Here is a 22173-nt window from a genome sequence, read left to right on the forward strand (position 1 = left end):
TTTCGGATATACCTACTATTATTAATGAAAATTTTAATAAATAAGAAATAGCATGGTAACACCGCATAGTTTTTCAAATAAAAATAGTGTCCTATATGCACAATTTTATGCTGAATCAAATTATGTACAGAAAAAAAGAGTTATGCTTTAAAAAAGCCCAGGATTTTATCATTACTTTGGGACACCCTTTATACAACAAAATATTTTTAGTATATGCACCTTAATAAAACATGCAAATATTTATATAATACTTTTTTCATATTTTCGTCTACGCAACGACGATATTGAACTTTCTCACACTTATGGGCCACCCTGTATCTTTATTAGTTTATCAACGATTTACCGCATATCTTGTAACCATTGTTCATTCTGTTTGTTGTTTTTTAATTTTTCCTAAATACCTTTATAAAGTAATACTTATTAATATTGGTAAATAAATTGCGCTTTTAAATTTTAATGACTTATCATCGTTACTTTACCTGTATAATTGAAAACGTCTAACGATAAAGAACTTTTTTTATATGTTTGGCAACTCCAAACGCCTAAATATTTATAGATTTACTAAAAAATATTAACTGATATATTAATTTTCCCCGATATAATAATATACAGGTTTTGGCCACGTACGTCCATAAGAGCGAACCAGTGTGCGCCGCCATCCTGCCAAGATGGCGCCCAAAATCGGTATTTTGTGAATATCTCGAAAACTATGTGTTTTTCGCGAAAATTTGAGGAGATCAAAATTAAAGAGAATAAAATTTCCTATAAAAAAGGTTGTATGAAAATGTTCACTAAAGTCAACCGTTTAGGCACAAAATCCCTGGAAATTTTACAATTTTGCGGAAAATATGATATATTATGTATAGTCGATTTTCCGAAATCAAATGTCGATTAGGGTTCACTAAAACTGGTTTTAGTTTAGTTTCTTCAATTTTGCCATGAAACAGTGGCGTATCATTAACTCGCTCATTAATTTATCAATAATTAATTTTAATTATTGAAAATGTGTACTTGTTTCCACACCACCAAAGAGATAAAGTACATGGCGCGTTTATTTTAACGTGGTCTCCCCGGAGGCGTACTCCACTAGGTAAATTAAAAACTTTAACTTATCTGCACAAGCCCGACGGATCTGGCTCATTGATGCCAAAGTCGATCGTGTCTGCTGTGCTGGGCTCATCAGGTTGGTCTCTCAATACGACCTCAGAACTCTTCCTCTTCAGCAGCCAGAGGGATATCTACAGGCAAGTCCAACTCCTCTTCATCGGATTCGTCGAGTGACACTTCAGTGACGTTGTCACAGGATTTCCCATTGCAGTATACACAAATCATTGAACATTTTAATCCTGCTTTTCTGCGTCCGCAGGCATTTGTGGCTTTACCACAGTTGTTGGTTTTGCATTTACAGGATAAAAATGCCTCTAAGGATTTTGGAGCTGGATCTTTCAACGTTGTGACTGGAGTAATGTCTGTTTTTGTTTTCTTCCAACCCCATTCTTCGGCATCTTTGGTACAACCAGACCAATGCTGAACCTGGTGGTAAGTTCGCAATGAATGCTGTCCAGCACGACAATTAATTATTCATAAATTAATGAGCAAATTAATGATACGCCACTGTTGTGTGACAAAATTGAAGAAACTAAACTAAAACTAGTTTTAGTGAACACTAATCGACATTTGATTTCGGAAAATCGACTATAGTATGTATATCATACTTTACGCAAAATTGTAAAATTTCCAGGGATTTTGTGCCTAAACGGTTGACTTTAGCGAAAATTTTCATGTAACCTTTTTATAGGAAATTTTATTCTCTTTAATTTTGCTCTCTTCAAATTTTTACGAAAAACGCATAGTTTTCGAGATATTTACAAAATACCGATTTTGGACAAGATGGCAGCGCCGGCGGCAAGTTTGGAAATGTGCATTTTATGGATTTTAGTTAGAAACCCTAAAACCTATAAACCTGCAAAGTTTCAAAACTTCCGAACTTTTTTCCAAGCAGGCCCCTTTTTTGATCCCCAATGACTGAACTATCCGGAAACTTCTAGCCGTAAAGTAAGTCGCGACTGTCGCGAGTGTTGTATAAGTGATTCTTATGTAGGGAAAATTATCAAAAAACATAAATATCGCAACTTTTAATGTAAATGTGTACCAAATTTACATTTTTTTAGATGATGGTGATCACGAGAGAAGATTAGAATTTTGTAAATGGTTTCGGGAAAATGTTCAAGAGACTTTTTTCTAAAAAAAATATAATAGACGGATGAATCTTTATTTACAAATTCTGGTATATTTAGCATAAAAAAATCACATTTGACACTTAATAGAATAAACAAAAAATAACTTGCTGACATATAAAGTGTCAATTGGACTTCTAAGGCAGACTTGATCTTAGGCGAATTTTTAAAAAATATATTTTTTTTTAGTGAAATTTCATAATAATGAATAAAAATTAGATAGCACCGTATAGACTTTTTTCGCTCTATCTAATAGTGTAACAATTCAAAATGGCGGCCATAAGAAAACAAAAATTTGACTGTTGTTGTGCGGAATCTAGAAGGCTTAGAAATTATCTGAAAACGGCATTTAATTGGCCGAGGTTAAAAATATAAAACTACCAACTTACGTTGCAATAGATACAATAATTCTGAAGATACTGTCATTTAAAATAAACTTATTATTTTCACTTTTTTATATAAATCCGAAACTATCAAGATACCGGGATTTTCTTCATAGGTGTTTGTCAACCTTCTAATTACGCAACTTTTGTCCCATATTTAACCGAATTCGTATCTCTCGTAGTTTCTGAGATGCTAATGTTCAGCATCGAAATTGTCAGGCCCGTTCCTGGGGTATCTGGCGCCTACGTACAGCATTCTTTGGTGCGCCCCTTTTTTTTTTAAATCAATTATATATTTTAATCTTAATATCAAAAATTTAAAGAATTTATATTCTGCGACAAACGAGCAATATGTAATTGGAAATGTAAAAAAACTATTCTAATTAAAGTATAAAAACATTTATTAAATAAAGAAAACAAACAAAACCACAAAAATATTTAGTAACAAAAATAGTACCCCAAAGAAAAAAACTGACCCATTTTATATGAAATACATAAAAACAATAAACTAAAAATCGGAAATAATATACATGTACTGATTTCTTTCGAAAATTGACAACTATGAAACTATGAACCCTTCCCGGACACAAACGGTACATTGTGAGATAGGAAATTGTAGAGAGAAACAAGCCCTATAACATAGGATACAACATTTTAATGAACAGTGCTTTCCATAAAATCAATAAAATGAAAAATATACGAAATAATATACATGTACTGATTTATTTCGAAAATCGACAACTATGAAACTATGATCCCGTCCCCGACACAAACGGTACATTGTGAGACAGGAAATTGTAGAGCGAAACAAGCCCTATAACATAGAATAGAACATTTTAAAGAAAAGTGCTTTCCATAAAATCAATAAAATGGAAAATATACAAAATAATATACATGCACTGATTTCTGTCGAAAATCGACAACTATGAAAACTATGATCCCTTCACAGCTGACACAACGAAAATGGCAGAAAATAGAGTCGGTTGACAGCTCATCGGCCCCAGTCGGCGCGTTATTCAAATAAATGTTATTCATTGGTCCGAGCGCTTGGAATCCTGGAGTGGGAAACTGGCAGGATGCGCAGTGGTCTTTGCTACATCTTTAACTTCATAAATCTATGACATGCACTGATTTCTGTAAAATCGTCAAAACTATGAAAATTTGATCCCTTCCCCGAAACAAACGGTATATTGTGAGACAGGAAATGTAGAGAGAAACAATCCCTATAATATAGGATACAACATTTTAATGAACAGTGCTTTCCATAAAATGAATAAAATGAAAAATAAATAGATGAGATCAATGTGTTGCCGGCAGATTGCCCTAGACTTGTTTATTCGGTGCGGCCAACGCAAAAAAGACGCTAAGCAAACTTTATCCTATGATGTATGTTTAAATATTTGTTTATTAACAAGAAAGTGCATTGGTTTTTTGTTACAAAGTACTGATTGACACTTCGATTTTGCGCCCCCAAAATGTTGCGCCTACGTGCGTGCACGCACTGCACGCTCGCCAGGAACGGCCCTGGAAATTGTCACCACCCTGTAGACACACTAAGCAGAATAAGCATTGTTTTCAGAACTGTATAGAAACAGAAGAGGGGTGAATTATAAGGAAAGTCCAAAAAAAATCGTAACTAAAAAGTTTATAGCAAGATATAATCTTTATCTCCCATGAAATACAAGGTTAATAATATGCGGACATAATTACGGATATAATAGATAAATATAAATTTACTATTTATTCTAATATACGAATATAGTCATAGACTTAATACAAACAAAAATTCGTGCATAATAAAAATCAAATTCCATTGACTTTTCGAAGCAACAAAGAATGGATAAGTTCAAACCGGAGCGTCTACATTAAATTAATTATGTACACCTTAGCATTTGGAAGCAAATATATTAAACCACTACCAATCCAAATGTTAACGAGCTGTTTTAATAGAGAATCAGCGTAGTAAAAAATGATCTACAGTCTATAATTCCGGTTTCATTTATTTTTTGGTTTTTCAAGGATTTTCTAACGGGTTTCTGTACGTTTCATCAGTAAAATACTTTATTTCAGCTACTTCCTTAGTCGAATTATAATACTATGTACAGGGTGTCCTATTATACAGGGTGTAACTATTCAAATAGAGTCAAAAATAAAAATGAAATCGCGAATATTCGATTTGTGTTCAACATCAAATTGCGCAACTTTGCCTCTCTTTAACCGACCTCGTTCCTCTTCTATTTTCGGAGATCCCAATGATAAAGCTAGAATTTGGACACCCTTATAGTGTGAGCGTTTTATTTGATTCAATTTTAAAAGAATGTATGTTTACTTTATGAAACGAATCCAATAAAATTGTCATTTGAAAAAAAAAATTACGGGCAAGCTCATTTTTTCAGAGTTTGTCGGCGACTGTCTTCTAAGTGTAAAATAAACAAAATCGGAAATTTTCCCCTTGCGGTTTTTGAGCAATAGGGCTGGTTTTTTTTAAACTGTTCTACAACAAAATAATTAGACGCAAATTGTACATAAGAACATTCTCTATAAGTTCGCCTGATGAATTTTTTTATGTTTATTATTTCCGGACTTAGCGGCCGTTTCATGAGCCCTTTGGGGTGGTTTTCAAAAAGTTTGTTTTACAGCAAATGTTTGTTTAACAGACCCGTATGAAACTTGTTCATAATAAATGGACAAGCAACTTTTCCTCTTGATTTTTTTTGTAGCTTCATTATTTTTGGAGATAGTTCAGAACAAATTGGGGTAGTTTCATAATTTTTGTTTAGTTCTATAAATTTACCAACTTAAATGTGTTCATAGTAAAATTACATGCAAACTTCCCTATGATATGTATTTATTTCCCCAAATCGAAACATGGAATTCATCAAGTGAATGAGCAAATAAAACACGAATCCATTTTCCAATAGCACTTGTGAATTTCCTGAAAAAAAAGACATTTAAAGCTAGCACAACTTGTTCATGATCTGGGCGCTATCTCCAAAAATAGTCAAGTTGAAAAAAAAGTTCATAATTCATAGCAAAGGTATATGTACTCTTATTTTGAACGAGTTTCCTAGGGTGAATTTGCTGAAAAAAGAATAACATTGAAAACTACTAACAGGACGCTATCTCCAAAAAAAATTAAGCTACAAAAAAAATGCATGAGGAAAAGTTGCTTGTCCATTTATTATGAACAACTTTCATATGGGTCAATTTGCTGTAAAGCAAACTTTTTGAAAAACAGAAAACCACTCCAAAGGGCTCACGAAACGGCCGCTAAGCCCGTAAATAATAAACTTATAAAAAAAATAATTAGGCGAACTTATAGAGAATGTTCTTATGTACAATTTACGTCTAATTATTTTGTTGTAGTACAGTTTAAAAAAACCACCCCTATTGCTCAAAAACCGCAAGGGGAAAATTTCCGATTTTGTTAGTTTTACACTCAGAAGACAGTCGCTGACAAACTCTGAAAAAATCAGCTTGCCCGTAATTTTTTTTTCACTCTCTATACGGCGATACAATTTTACTGGATTAACTTGTATTCCATATTTATTCTCCACTTTGCTGCCTGCCTCTCCCTGCCATGCCGGTGGCCTGGAATGGTTTCGTTTGCCGTTCTATCTAGTTAAATGCATTTTCGCTATGGAAATTGCTCAGGATTATTCTACCGTGATTAGCAAAAACTCCGTAACGTTTTAAATTAAGTTCGAAATTCCATTACCATCTTGAACAATTTCGACCTTATTGAAGTGAAAAAAACGCGTAAAGATATTGCTATGCTAGAGATAACGGAGGCATATACAGGATACAGGACACTGGCCTATTGATAAACATGGGGCGAGAATGAGCATCCCTTTTAACGATGCTTTTCAAAACTGCAAGAACCCGAAAAAGTGAAAAAACAGTCCTATGCCGCTGTCCGGCCTTGTACAAGATCCAGAATCGTTTCCTCAAAGGCTATAACTTCGAAGATGTTGCCGGGTAGAGCATAACGGACGCTATTCGTCGCCTCAATGTCACCGATTGGTTATGAATACTTAACAATCCAATTGTACCATCCCTAGGGATAGGGTCTCAGATAGGTGGTACCAAAACGGCTATTATGTTAAATGGAGTTCGGTAAGCGATCGTGTTCCCCATTTTTTGCTTTAAATAACCAACCAACCATTCAGTATGTGTGAATTTTGTTAAAAATATAGTATCGTGTCTAACTATGTGTCCAACTACTAGGTGAAATACACGTGTATACTATTTTAAATATTGATATCCTTTTTACTATTCAATTTTCTCAAAGCAAATTGAAAATAAAAATTACTTGTTATCTAATATTGCCAACCGCACCATCAAACAGCGTGTCCTTCATGACCTTGTGCGAAGAGTGGGAGGACAAAGCATCGATGCGTTGAATAAGTAGGTGGCCTTGGGCGCCGCCGACCGTTTGCCGTCTGTCATTCGAATCACCTTTCTTCCAGCGGCGGAGTCGGGGGGTCTGGACTAGCGGCAGTGTTGCCGCATATGCCACTGGTTTCCTTTTACGTTGTTTCTTTTTTTATAGTAAATAAAACAGAATAAAGTTAAACTTTTGAAACATTGTCTATACAATGTATATGTCACAGTAAAAGCCGGAAATCAGTACTAACTAAATAAACATTAACTAGTGAATAATAATATTTACTGCAGCTTACTGGAATGGTGGATGAAGCATTAAAATTCGCTTTGCTTTTTGACTCTAGCAAATAGCTTTGAGATCTTCTAGTAGTTGATCCAGAGCCAATCGATATAACAGCTAACTGAAATATTCGATTTTAAAATCAAGACATTCAAAGCGAAGCCATCTTTATAAAGAGTTAAAACTCATGATACAGTCTTAGGGCTTTGACAAAAGCCAGTATCTAGGACGGTTTTACAGAGGTTTGTTTTCCGTCTCCGATATCAGTCGTACCAAAGTTCATGGCGCGAATGTTTGTTGTCTCGGTGCACTCAGTGATGAGGTGTTCTGGTGTTTCCTCATTTTCTCCACAGAATCTGCATTCGCCTCAATCTACTGAGGTGTACATTGAGGAGGAGGAGACTGTGTCCTGTTAAAAACCCCGTGACAATCCGAAGATTGTTCTTAATTAAATCAATGAAAATATTTGATTTTTTTCGGTCGTAAGTTCTGAGAGATTTCTTCGAGTGTCTTAGACCGTTGGAGAATTCCTATTCGAGGTTACGGATAGGTCTTCCAGGTTCTTGAATTCAGCTTTAAGTTGGTTTCCACTTGGGAAGCAGAACGGTTCTGGTTTCTGGTCCAGTCAGTAGAGTGTTCGTTATCTCTTGGTAGGCTAGCACCTAGAGTAGGAGGACTTTATTATATTTGCCTAATTTGTTCAGCTTCTTCTCTAGGTATTCTTTGAGCAACTTCGAATTGATGGTTACTGAGTTGATCGCTCTTAATGCTACTTGACTATCAGATAAGATGGCCATTTCTTGTTTCCATTCTATTCTTCTTCTTATTTGTGTATTTTCTATTCATCTTTCTACATTCTAGGGCAACTAAATAGGCATCAGCTAGTTAGTTGTTTACTATATTAGAGTATCGCTTTTAATATCTAAAGTTTGTTTTGTAGTCTTTGGCAACGCCCAGTTGATATTTTCGCCATGGGACGTAAATAACTACATTAACTACGTCAGCATTGTGGGTGGGGTCGGTAAGGGTTGAAAGGGGTTGTTTACGACGTCGGGAGTGAGTTCATTATCTTGAAGGGCATTATTGTTAGTGTCAGCACAGGCTTCATTACTTTGACGCATTAAATTTCATCCAAAGTTTCCATGACCGTAGGCTCATCTTAATTAGAATTAATAAAGGTCTTCTTCAATTGTGCTCTTTAAAAAAAACTTCAAAGAGCAAACTGTTCTTTATTAATAAATTAATTAGTAATTATTATGGGTATTATTCAAAAATTTAAAATTGTGTGTTTTCCCAACATTTTTTTCAATTTTTAATGAATGTTATTGTTATGCATAATATGAACAAAAAATATTCAAACTAGATATTGTGTTCTCTGTTTCTCCTAATACTTCTAGTACATGATCAGCCAAGAACATTCGGTATACCGGGTGTTTCTCAAAAGTGGATTATCTCTATAACTTTTTTATTTTTTCAGATAAATAAACATTTGGTAAGTTAGTATATGACATAAAGTAAGATTGATTGACGTTTCAATTGTTTTCAGTCACGTCCTGTTTCACCGGGAATGACTATAACTCTTGATTTTTAAACGCCACCCTTGCTATTTTTTACTTTATTCGATAGAAAATGACACTGAATAGAATGACATATCATATGTCAACTTTTAACATTAGCGCTTAAAAAAAATGAGAGGGAATGAAATCAACGTCCACTGTCCACTGCATCAATGGACATGAGTTTCTGGACCTTCCGCATCTTCACATCCAGGCAGTGGCAAAAATAGGACTTTATCTACAACAAAGTAGAGGTAACTAAAATGGACCGAGGAATGTGGACAGATAAAATAATCCTTCAAACGGACTAACGGACCGCTGATGGAACAGGAACTGGATCATTTGGGGAAGGACCAATGACAATTCTTTTCCTTGGGTAAATACTCAATTCAACCGTATTCCAGACAGAAATCTTCGCCATTCTACACGGCGCAGGAGAAAAGATTAGAAGATCTTTACTTAGGGAAGCTCATCAATATACATACATATGCTAAGATAGTCAGGCGGCACTTAAAGCGCTTATGAGCTCAAAGGTATCGTTGAGACTCGTCTGGGAATACCTGGATGAATTTGGAACTCTGGTAGAAAGAAACAGGATTAAATCACCTTGGATGCCGGGTCATACCGGCATCGAAAGCAACATAAAAGCCGACGAATTAACAAGACAAGGATCATTGAAATTCTATCTTGGTCCAGAGCCAGTAGATTAGATCATATTCTTCGAGATAACTATCGGCCTGTTCCACTGTGATCTATTCAGTAGTAACTATTGTGGTCCTCTTCTGATCTTTAGGTTACATTCTCCAGCCTTTACCTTTTTAAAAAATCTAGAAACTTGGAGACTGAACCCTCATATAGCTCTCTGTCAATGGCTACCATTGTCTAGTAAAAAACGCACAGTTGCTAGGCTGTCGCACCGATAAAAAATATTCTTCAGATTTACGTCAATCCCATCAGCTTTAGATGCTTATTCACCATACAATGCCCTGTTAGTAGACCCACTACAGCTTTAACTGTCTTTCTTATCAGGCCTGCCATGAATTTTGGCGACTGTTTTACTAGAACTTTTTTGCCTATCTCTGCCCTGGTGAATTTCTCCACCAATTTTGGGATCTGTTTTCTGGCCATTCTCGTCACTGCTTTTGCAACGCCGCGGAAGGGTTGTGGACCAATGAATGGCATTGATGAATCTTGTTTGGCCATTTCATCTGCCTTTTCGTTATCCTTGTGCCTTTCGTGCCCTGGTCCCCTATTATTGTAACATTGCTACGCTCACACAATGTGTTTAAAGCATACACAAATAATCACATAAGCACACTTCTAATCATGTGCACCAAACTCAATTTTAATAAAGCCAAAAGCGTGCACAGAGTTAAAAAGGTGTTTACTTAAAACACACAAATATTTATAAACTTTGACAAAGAACCTGAATAAATACAAAATAACGAAACCGATTACAACACAGAACATTTCCATTACTTCAAACCCGCGGTTTATTTCCGAAAATAAAAAACTAGTGCAACCCACATCCACGTCCACCTGTTTACTTAATTCATTTACGAAACTATGAGCGATCTATTTTAGTTTTTTTTTTGGTCGACACAGCAGCGTCGTTCTACAAAACAGATGTGCAGCGACAGCAGCACGATTTTGGCCATTGTTAGTCGGTCACCGGGTCAAATAAATATAGCTCCTTGTTGATGGATCGCAGCCGAACTATTTTGCCAGTCGTTGAAGCAGCCGATTTGTTTATTAAAATGTCGTTTATTATAAACAGAACGATGGTTTTAATTACATTTAACAATACTGTCGTTAATAGTGTTATAATAGGTGACTGGTAAACAATGAACTTAAAACTGGGGCACCTATCAGAATATAATAAATATTATAAACTAATAACACTAGTCTGTGCAAAAATATATATTTTTTTTCTCTAGCCCTGGCACCATTCCTGCTGTTTCTTATGTAAAATAACGCCTTGAATGAAAATGTACCTCCCGTTTTCTTCTACTACCTACCATTTTCGGGGGAGCATCCCTCTCTATTGTTATCATATTTTTATCACTTTTCAATAATAATAATTTTATTGACATGATTGCATAATGTCAATAAATTCTACATTTGGTGCTTGCTTGCAATTTATACTCTGAGAGTCTGAAAAACTAGGGTTGCCCGGCGTCCGGGATTTCCGGGAAAATCCCGGATTTAGGTAAGTTGTTCCGGATCCCGGAATATCATAATACTATTCCGGAAAACGCAAACTAAACGTTATGCCGGGTGGGTCTGAAAAGTGGCTCACTATTTTTATTTTTTAGATAAAAAACGGAGATTTGGTATGTTAGTATATGACATAAATTAGGATTGATTGACATATTCAATTGTTTTTGGTCACTTCCTGTTTCACCGGAAACTACTAGACATTTTGATTTTTAAATGACATCCTCGGTATTTTTTTTTACTTTATTCGATAGAAAATGACACTCTGAATAGAATGACATATCATATGTCAACTTTTGACATTTTCGCATATGGTTTATTTGAAATTGTAACATGCGGTTCATAACGTCAAATTGACAAGAAATACCTACCAAGTGTGTGATACCAAATTATTCGTAAAAAAATGCTTTTTCCAAATATGCTATGGGCCACACTTATTCCACTTTAAAAAATTGAGATAAAAACGATTTAAAATATGATTTGGGCAGCTTTTAACAGGTCAGGAAAAGACACGAAAAACATTAGACGATCAAATCTATTTTTCCAAGGCACCTTGATTAAAAATTGATGTTTTTAATTTAACACAGCCATGGCACTCTAGCTTGAAATTTAAAATACAATTTATTCTAAAATATCAAAAGTTGACATATGATATGTAAATTCTATTTAGAATGTAATTTTCTATCGAATAAAGTAAAAATATACCGAGGCTGCAATTGAAAAATCAACAGTTGTAGTCATTTTCGGGCAAACAGAAAGTGATCAAAAACAATTGAATACTTCAATCAATCCCAATTTATGTCATAAAAAATAAAAAAGTTATATGGGTGAGCCACTTTTGAGACGCACACGGTATTTTAGTTAAAGTAAAAAATATACATTTCTGCTTAATATTATTTCATTAATATTCCATATTAATTACATTCTTTTCTGTCGTAATGTTATTTCCTTGCATTTCTGATATTTTGTAATTATTTTTATTTTTTGTAATTATCTCTTCGTTTATGGTTGTTTGTGCAAGTGTCAAAAAAACAAGTTTTGACTATGATATGTTTTAATTTAGTTTTCACCCTCTATTCCCTAAAGTGTAGAATAGGTGGTGATATGTAATTGTTTGGAACTCCGCCGTTTTTTTTTGGTAGCTGTGTTTTGTCCTCACTTAAGCTTGATTTTCATGCATCCGTTGTCCGACGCGCGATTGGTTAACCGTTTCTAACCAATCGAAGTCTTTAAATTCAACCAATAAAATTAATATCATATCATCGTATCGTTGGACAACGGATGCATGAAAATCAAGCTTTACTCTCACAGAATTTTCGAAATTTTCCCGGGATTTAGCTATAACAATCTGGAAATCCTATGCATAACTCTCTCGTACCACAAACCAGCAGTACGCCACCAACATGCTAGCATTCCCCTTTCCTGAAAATTCTCCAGCTTAGCGATGCCTTGATGGAATCGAGGATGACCCCCTACTAAAAAAACTACCGCCTTAATACAAATCCTTGTTTTCAAAACGCTTAATATCTTGATACGCTTAATAACGCTTATAGTCTCCAGAAATGACAATGTAAAGGCCAAAATAATTCTTTTCATACGACCAAACTATCGAAAAGTCATATTAGTAAAAATAGGTAGGGCTCCTCCCCCCAAAAATAGGGGGTGATGGGGAAAAACGGAGATCACTTTACATAAGAATCCGCAAGAATGGTGTCAGGACCGATTTTCATGCAGGCCACTGTCAAATATAAGAATGTAGAATGTTTAGGAGGGGAGGTAATCACCGCGACCTTACAGATCTATGGTGTGTCCTCCTTTCTTGAGTTATAAATAGTTAAATCTCATGATACAGTAGTCTCCGGGCTTTGACAAAAGCCAGTATCTGAAGCGACTTCAAAGTTAATCGCCATCTCCGATCTCAGTCGTACCAAAGTTTATGGCACGAATGGTTGTCGTCTCGGCGCACTCAGTGATGAGGTATTCTGGTGTTTCCCCATTTCCCCAGAGAATCTGCATTAGCCGTTGTTTCTTAACTTCAAACTACTGAGGTGTTCGCTGAGAAGACAAGTGTCCTGTTAAAAAAACCGTGACAATCCGAAGATTGTTCTCACATAAATCAAGGAAAATCTTTGATTTTTCTCGGTCGTAAGTTCTGATAAATTTTTTCGAGTGTCTTAGACCGTTGGAGGATTCCCATTCCAAAATGTGAGAAACCCAAATTAATTAAGACAAACTCGAAGCTTTATCACGTATAATAAATAATTCAAATAAATAACATACACTCATTAAAAAGCGATTTCAGAAAACATATGAAAATGAAAAGTTAGTGCTCTGTGATGCGTGATAATGGTGGGTAGCCGGTGAAACATGAACATGAGCCGAAAAAAAAACAAGCACATTTGAAGATGTAATAAAGGACGTTAAGCGAACAAAACAACACAACATAAAAGATAACATTTTAGTTTGCTTGTTGGTACTCACCATTGGCGCACGGATAACCTTAAATAAAAGAAAAACAGATTAGAATGGTCATATAGTTATTTAGAAACAAAAAAATAGCCAATTATTAGTATAAAATTGTCAGTACATCTAAAATTATAGCAGTGTGTAAACAAAATTAACCGCCTTAATTCCTTAATTGTCCGACAAGTGTTATGGAATTATAACCAAAAATATAATTTTGGTTTATACCTGTATAATGCCGTCTAAAGAAAACTTGTTACTTAATAAATCAAAAAACAGTATTTCATAGTTCATAAGTCGGAAAATATCCTATACCTATATTTTGATTATCTTGAGAGTGTCAAAATATTTTTTTCGACGTTTTCTGCGGCATCAACCGCCGTATTTTCTTTATGTAGAATAAATACGGCCTAACCTAACCTAGTTGGTTTCGTTTTTTTACAGCTTCAAGGGACTGATGTACACATGAGTAAATGGTTTTAATTTCAACTCGATAAGTCCACTCGTTCCCGAGATAAAAGGTCTTGACAGACAGACAAACAGACGGACGGACGGATACGCACAGATCTTCATGACGTTGGGTGGCATGGCGCGCGTGTTGTGTTGGCTAACGGGGTCCCGGCATAATTAGGGCGTTGTTGGGTGCAATAAGATTCAATAATTCAACTTTCTCGGATATTCAACTATCCCGAAACAACATTTTATAGCTGCATAGTTTCTCACATCGATTTCATCAAAAACAAAAATGGATTAAAGCAGTTGGACGAAACAAGTGAGTAAACAAAGTGCTCGTTACATAATCAAAAAATTAAATAGACATATACAATGAGAGGATAAAATATAATTTGCAATATTAATGGTATACTTTTTTTAATCAATTAGTGATTAAATGTTTTATGAACATCTAAAATTATAATTATGTATCTTTAAAAAATTTCGTTATAGCTAAAATAGCCCCAATCATAGCCCCAAACCAAACCAAACCAATCATGATCCAACTAGCAAAACCGGTGATTAAAACTATGCTCGCTACCGTAGTTGAACTCATCTAAAAAAGTTTTTTAGCTGGAATAATAATTTTAAAAAGATATCAAAATATTTACTTTTTTATTTTTAATTTTAGAATTTTCACAAATAATTAAACTTCCTAACACTTTTGGAGTAATTATATAATAATTTTTCCTATATCCGCTATTTAAACAAATGTATTTGTATATACTAGTTGTTTACGATATTCTCCGATGGTGGCAGCACCGGCGGAGAATGCACCAAGCCTATAAGGGTTCCGTTTTTTTTTCTTTTGAGTTACGGAATCCTAAAAACAATAACAATTAACCGAATTGCTAAAATATCATGATAATCGAATGAAAAACAAAAAAATTATAAAATATCAAAGCTGAAAAACTTTAGGGTAGAGGATTCTTTTGGCGAAGGATAGTTCAAGGACTAACGTTTTAAGCAATCTTTGTTAAAGTACTTTTTTAATTATACATATAAAATATCCGGTCGGGAAAATTAACTAATTAGAGATTTTTTCGCATCTGTTTTGTTGTCTGTCAATGACAAATATTTTTATTTGCGTCAAGGGCGACCTACGAAATATCCTTGTAAAAAATGTCTGGAAAGGGTCCAAGTTTCCTTTTTTATTCTTGGCTCAACTCAGACAGCGTTTTAATAAACACGAGGAATCTTGTTTACTTTTTCTTTTTAGGAATCAAAAGACCCGTCTACACATAACGTTTTACATGTCAGTCAAAACGCATCAAGTAAAACCTTGTAGTTTATAGATCGTATATTGTATGGGAGGGGGGGGGTTAATCATCGCGACCTTATATGTAGATCTATTGTGTCCCTTTTTCTTGAATTATAACTCATCATAGAGTCTCAGGTCTTTGACAAAACCCAGTACCTATAAGACGGTTTTGCAGAGGTTAGACCTCCACCTCCGCGATATCAGTCGTACCAAAGTTATAGCACGAATGGTTGTCGTCTCGGCGCATTCAGTGATGAGGTGTTCTGGTGTTTCCCCACAGAATCTACATTCGCCATTGTTTTTTTAGCTTCAATCTATTGAGGTGTTGATTGAGGAGACATTGTCTGTTAAAAACCCCGTGACAATCCAAAGATTGTTCTTACTTAAATCACGGAAAATCTTTGATTTTTCTCGGTCCAAGTCCTGACAAATTTCCTCGAGCGTCTTTGGCGTTGGAAAATCCCCATTCCAGGTTACGGATGGTGTTTTCCAGGTTCTTGAGTTCTGCTTTTAAGGTTTCCACTTAGGAAGCAGAATGGTTCTGGTTCAGTTAGTAAAGTGTTTGTTCCTTTTCTAGCTACATCGCTTGCTGTGTCATTACTTTTTATTCCTTGATGAGCTGGCGCCTAATTTGTTCGGCTTCTCTAGGCATTCTTTGGATGCTGGCATAGGTTGTAAGTTTTCAGCCCAAATACTCCTATCCCCGTTCTTGCTTTGGTTTTGGAAACATATACGAGATTATGGTATGGTCTTTCAACTGCTGAGCAAATGTTTCTCTCTTCCAATTCTTTTTGTTGCTCAATACTACAGAGAGGTGTTTTTCAAAGTTGTATTTTCAATTAGCTCTATGTTTTGAAAAATTCAACTTCGCTAAACACAATGCCCTATACTTTATAAAACCGCAGGTAAAATTACCGAGTATAGACTACCTAAAACTACCCTGTATACACTAGTTTTTAATCCGTCTAACCTGACAAATAAAACGATATGTGTAAATGAGGCGGACGGCCATCTTGAGAACTTTCGTCAGTGTCGTCAGTTTTTCAGACAGTTTCCGTTTTACCTGACACGCAAAACTGGCAGGTAAAACGCTTTATGTAGCCGGTGCTTTGAACGAGGGCGAAAATTGAAAAGGTCAATACAGGATGGCTTCACATTTCAGAAACAGAAATTACTGTTGCGCATTAAATTTGCTTAACAACTTAACTAAAGAAAATTTTGGACCCGAATGCCATCTTCGGATTTTGAGAAATTATTTCAACTAGTGATACCAAAAATTTGCAAACAAGATACATATTACCGAGAAGCAATTCGAATAAATAACTACTATTAATATCGGAGATAAATAATAATAATAGGACCGATAAATTAATATTAATACACAAACAATTAATGTAAGAATGTTGTCCGACTTCAAGGACTGATTCATTATTTGCACTTGACCTTATTTACAATTATATTATCTCCATAAACTTATTCTCAGTCGGAATGCACTACATAAAATCGTAATCTAACGACCTTTTATTAGAGAAAATCGTGTGGGTAAAGGCCTCAAAGCAAAGTTATATATGTAAAAGTAATAATAATAGATTTTTTTATTTAAGTTGCTAATTTTGTCCCACTGGTTTTTGTTAACAAATTTTCATACAATGTTCAGCCCGTTCCCAGTCGTGAACTATACCGGGTGCGTCTCGAAAGTGGCTCACCCCCTATAACTTTTTTATTTTTTCAGATAAAATAACAAGATTTGGTATGTTAGTATATGACATAAATTAGGATTGATTGACATACTAAATTGTTTTCGGTCACTTCCGGTTTCACCGAAAATGACTACAACTTTTGATTTTTAAATGGCACCATCGAAATTTTTTAACTTTATTCGATAGAAAATGACACTCTGAATAGAATGACATATCATATGTCAACTTTTGACATTTTAGCATATGGTTTATTTTAAATTATAACATGCGGTTCATAATGACAACTTGACTCAAAATACCAAGTATGTGGTATCAAATTATTTGTAAAAAAATGCTTTTTCCAAATATGCTTTTAACACAGCCATTGCACTCTAGATTGAAATTTAAAATACAATTTGTTTTTGAGTGAATATGTCAAAAGTTGCCATATCATATGTCATTCGATTCAGAAAGTCATTTTCTATCGAATAAAGTAAAAAAATACGGAGGGTGTCATTTAAAAATCAAAAGATGTAGTCATTTCCGGTGAAACAAGAACTGACCGAAAACAATTATTGAAAACGTCAATCAATCCTAATTTATGTCATATACTAACATACCAAATTTGTTTTTTTTAATCTGAAAAAATAAAAAAGTTACGGGGGTGGGCCACTTTTGAGACGCACCCGGTATACCTACACCATACGAAAATATTCCTTATACAAAAATTGTCGAGAATTAAGTCCCCTATAACTTTGTTATTTAAATGTGTCACTTTTTTTATTACAAATATGCGAAAAATTGCAAAAATTACGGTCAAATCAGAATTTTTATAATTTTTAAATAATAAAAATCTTGTAATAAAAAATAAAGTAATAGAATAATAAAAAATATAGTAGAGTATAATACATATAAAAATAAATATATGTAATATAAAATACAGGGTGAGTCTTAAGTAAGTGCAAATATTTTTAGAGGTAGTGTATTTCGACCCCAGAAACATGAGATTTTTCTCGCAAAAAAAAATTCGAATTTTTTGAAAAATTGTTTGGAAATTTTTTTAGTTTTTAGTTAAAAAACATAATTTGTTGATAATATGGCAAATAGGCAGTGGATTAAATTTACAAGAAAGAAAATCCAGAAAAGATCCAGTAGTGCTCAAAATTTTAGCAAAAAATCATTTTTTTTTAATTTTCAAAGTAAAATATCTTAGTTATTTTTGACTTATTTGAAAAACGGCAAAGAGAAAATATGATTCTTTTATCGAGGTCTACCAGCCCTGAAAATATTTGCACTTATTTAAGATTCACCCTGTATAGCCACTTTCCTGCAAAACTATTCATACAAAATTGGAGAGAATTTAATTTCTACAAATTTGTTGTTAACCTTTTTTTGTCGAAAAATGCAAAGAAAAAAAATATGTCCAAGATGGCGTATGCTTCCCATATCAAGTGTATGGACAAGACTGTGATTTTGTCATCTACTTGTTAAACAGAAACTACCTGCGTCAAACTGTCGACTCTATCCAATTGCTTGAAAAACCCTGTATAGGAACTAACAATAATACTTTATTTGTTCCCAAGTACTACAATGCATAATGCTTGAAAGGCGTAGAACAATGTCAAAATAAAGAAAACAAAAAAGTATAAGAAACCAGAAAAAATATACAAACAAAAATGAAATGAAAGTAAAAAACAAAAAATTAAAAGTACAAAAGTGAAAGTAATTGATACATTAAAAACAAAAAAAGTCAGATAAATTTAGCTTCTTCCACCACGAATCTAAGCCTAAAGCCAGCAAACATATGTCACACTGAACACCTCGTCAGTGCATACTTTGTGCATACTCAGGATCTACACTACGCCTCTGGCAATTTAAACTTCACAGTCAATTTGACATTCTGACACGACGCTTTTGCCCCCAACGCGGCGCTTTTTAATCTCTTTTCAGCCTATATTAAATGTGCGTCCATTTATATTCCGGCGTCCCACTCTAATTGACGTGGTAAATGTAAACGTCACTCTGTATGTGATATTTATTTGACACCTCAGTATGTGTTTTAATTGAAATGGGAGGCTTTCAGAGATGTGTGTTGGTATTAATTGAATGGTTTTTATGAATAATATGCAAATACTTCTTTTTCTATTATTGTCATAAAAAGAAATAGGTACATTGTTGATATTCGAAAGAGATATTTTGTATTAACTATTGACCAAATGTGTATCACATTTTCCGATATCTATCATCATCACCCTTTCCGTAGCATTGAACTAAATAAATATTGTGCTTCTTTGACATTTTAAAACAACAAAAAATATTACGTTGATTAAAATTCTATGAATAACAATTTACGAATGAATGGAAACGAAATTATATTACCATAGAAACGCGTTTTGATTTTTAGGACTTTAGGAAAATATTCAACCATATTTCCATGTTTTTTTTTATTTTCTCTAAAAAGGTATAGAAATTTGAAAAAGTATAAGCGGGATTAACCATCGTAGTTTTTTTTACGAAGAATGCACTTTTCCCAAAATATTAATAATAAAAAAGTTTTTCCTCTTGTAAAGACGATCCGAGACATACTGTATAGCAGAAGTATTCTTTAAATCAAGTAGATACCAGAATTAAATGTATTTAAGGTACCGAAAAAAAAACGGCGTCAGTGTAGGCTTGGAAATAACGAAAGTTATCATTTAATAAGTAAAATTATACAGGGCGAATCTTAAATAAGTGAAAATATTTTTAGGGGTGGTATATTTCGACCCTAGAAACACGATTATGAGATTTTTTTCGCGAAAAAAAAATTAAAATTTGCAATTTTTTTTAGTTTTTAGTTGAAAAATATATTGTATAGTTTTTAGTTCAAAAATATATTTTAATTGTTGATAATATGGCAATATAGGTAGTAGATTACATTTACAAGAAAGAAAACCCAGAAAAGATCCAGTGGTTCTCAAAATTTTAGCAAAAAAACATTTTTTTTAGACATTTTCAAAGTAAAATATCTCATTTATTTGAAAAACGGTAAAGAGAAAATATGTCTCTTTTATCGAGATCTACCAGCCCTGAAAATATTTGCACTTATTTAAGACTCACTCTGTTTAGTGAATGTCATCGATCGTCATTTCTAATTTCACGATATTATACAGTATTTATAAACCTTTTTTGACAAGAAACTTTCTTTATAAAATAAGTGTTTGTTTTTACTGATTATTTATTAGTTATGGTACAAAAAATAGACCACGTTTTTATCACTTAATATTTACCTAAAGACATCTGAGGGGGTGCAAACCCACCCAATCCCCTACCCCAATGCTGAGCAGCTTGCGCCCCTTGAATTATAGCTGTCACCGACATCATCGGCTTCTCTTTTTTCATCATCTTGCTTCACACCGCACTGAACTTATATCACAGACCAATTCACTATCACGATCAACGCGAATCACACACTAGTCAGTCTCAGTTATTTTTTCTAATTACTTGCAGAATTTTTTATACCGAGAATCCTAATCCGTATCCTCTTGCAAATCGCGCTGATCTACGTTAGAAAAGATTCTGAATAATTAGGTGCATGCTGTTGTTTTTTTCAAGGTTGAAATATACAGAGGTTGTAAGAAAGAGCCGAGGGAACGAAAGCGAACCAAACCGAACTAGTGACTCGTCTGGATTGCATTAACAAAAGTTTCAAATGTTTAAAAATAAAGCCGGGGCGCGACGACGACCACGGTAGATTGAGGATGCGTCGGTCGCGTCGAGGCGAGAAATCGGGACGGTGCAGTATTTTAGATTACAATGTATCCCAGGGTACGTGTTACAGGGGGGCCCCGAAAATCTATAAATTGAGTTAAATACTAGGCTTTTGGGTTAAAAATGGCGCTCTAAAAATCATACTCTACCTTTTATATGGGCCCCCTAAAATAAATTCCTGTATCCGCCACTGGTCCCAAAATATTAGAAAAAACATGTTTTAAATTTCCCAGTAATGTTTGTGTTCTAGATAAAAATCTAAAACAAATCTAGACAAATATTAAGGTGACCAACTATTTTTTGTTCAAAAAGAGTACACTTTGCAATATTTCATAGGTGAAAAAAAAGAGAATAAAAAACGATAAAAACTTTATTTTCTTTTAAAAAACATATTTTTCTTCGGAGTGGATTTTTTTCCTAAATGAGGATGTTCGGATACCTGGACAATATAAGGAAATTTCTATTAAAACTTTTAAATTTTCATGTTGGTAGAACACCTCTAAAGCCGGGTCCACATATGTAGCACTCTATTGTATCAGGATCATGTATCACGTATCAAGAGCTTGTATCGTAAGTATGGACGTTTATTTGGGCTGTGTCGACTGAATATGCATATCGTGCCAAAGTAAGCGTCCATACTTATAAAATTCATACGTACCAGCGTACAAGCGTGCGTATCATTGTATATGGACGGTACAACAAATCACCTTTGTATCGTCGTATCATGTTCATCAATTCTTCTCAGCGAACCCTCAATGCCCCTTTGATGATCGGAGAAAAACCGCCTCAAGAGGGGTCACGGCGTATCAAGTCAATTGTATCGTTATACTGTATCAAAACACGTCCAAATGACAGATCGTGATACGTGTATCCGATACGCAGTGTTAAGATACGCGCCAAAATTCGGATTGGCATGTATCAGATACGGTATCACAAAGTTGTACCATATGATCGCGTTAATTCGGCGTCCAAACTAGCGATCATGAAACATGTTGGTGCAACGCGACGGAGATATGATACACGAAGATGCTACATATGTGGACCCGGCTTAAAATGCCGAAAGATTTCTACCTATCTTTTGTCAAGTTCTATTTTCTCATCGTTCCATTTCTTCAATTTTTCTTCATTAAAATATAAATTTACTCTTCGAATTTCTTCAAAGACAAACTTCTTTTAAAAATTCATTTTTTATACCGGGATTGGAATCTTCCAAAACGGTCAGTTTATTCTTTAGAATTAGTGGTAAAAATCCATCGTTAAATCTTGAATTACATTGCAGTATGAAATCGTTTAATATAAAGCCGGGTCCACATATGTAGCACTCTATTGTATCAGGATCATGTATCACGTATCAAGAGTATGGGTCGTAAGTATGGACGTTTATTTGGGCTGTGTCGACTGAATATGCATATCGTGCCAAAGTAAGCGTCCATACTTATAAAATTCATACGTATCAGCTTACAAGCGTG

General features: G+C 34.3%; 1 protein-coding gene across 7 annotated transcripts in view; it reads right to left on the reverse strand.

Moving 5' to 3' along the window:
• Nucleotides 1-22173, reverse strand: part of LOC115885454 (retinoic acid receptor RXR-alpha-B-like) — a 118276-nt gene that overhangs the window by 59087 nt on the left and 37016 nt on the right. For 5 of the 7 annotated variants that reach the window (XM_030904399.1, XM_030904388.1, XM_030904408.1 and 2 more), the window contains exons 2-3: nucleotides 20224-20495; nucleotides 13541-13558 (exon numbers count right to left, since the gene is read on the reverse strand). The exons of 1 other annotated variant lie outside the window; for it this stretch is intronic. In XM_030904399.1, the coding sequence (XP_030760259.1) occupies nucleotides 13541-13558; nucleotides 20224-20338 (133 nt within the window). In that variant the 5' untranslated portion in view covers nucleotides 20339-20495. The remainder of the gene's footprint in view (nucleotides 1-13540; nucleotides 13559-20223; nucleotides 20496-22173) is intronic. One more of the 7 variants, XM_030904417.1, reaches the window with a different exon arrangement.

Source organism: Sitophilus oryzae, unplaced genomic scaffold (genome assembly GCF_002938485.1).
Source record: "Sitophilus oryzae breed Bouriz unplaced genomic scaffold, Soryzae_2.0 scaffold_111_pilon_pilon, whole genome shotgun sequence".
NCBI classification, from domain to species: domain Eukaryota; kingdom Metazoa; phylum Arthropoda; class Insecta; order Coleoptera; family Curculionidae; genus Sitophilus; species Sitophilus oryzae.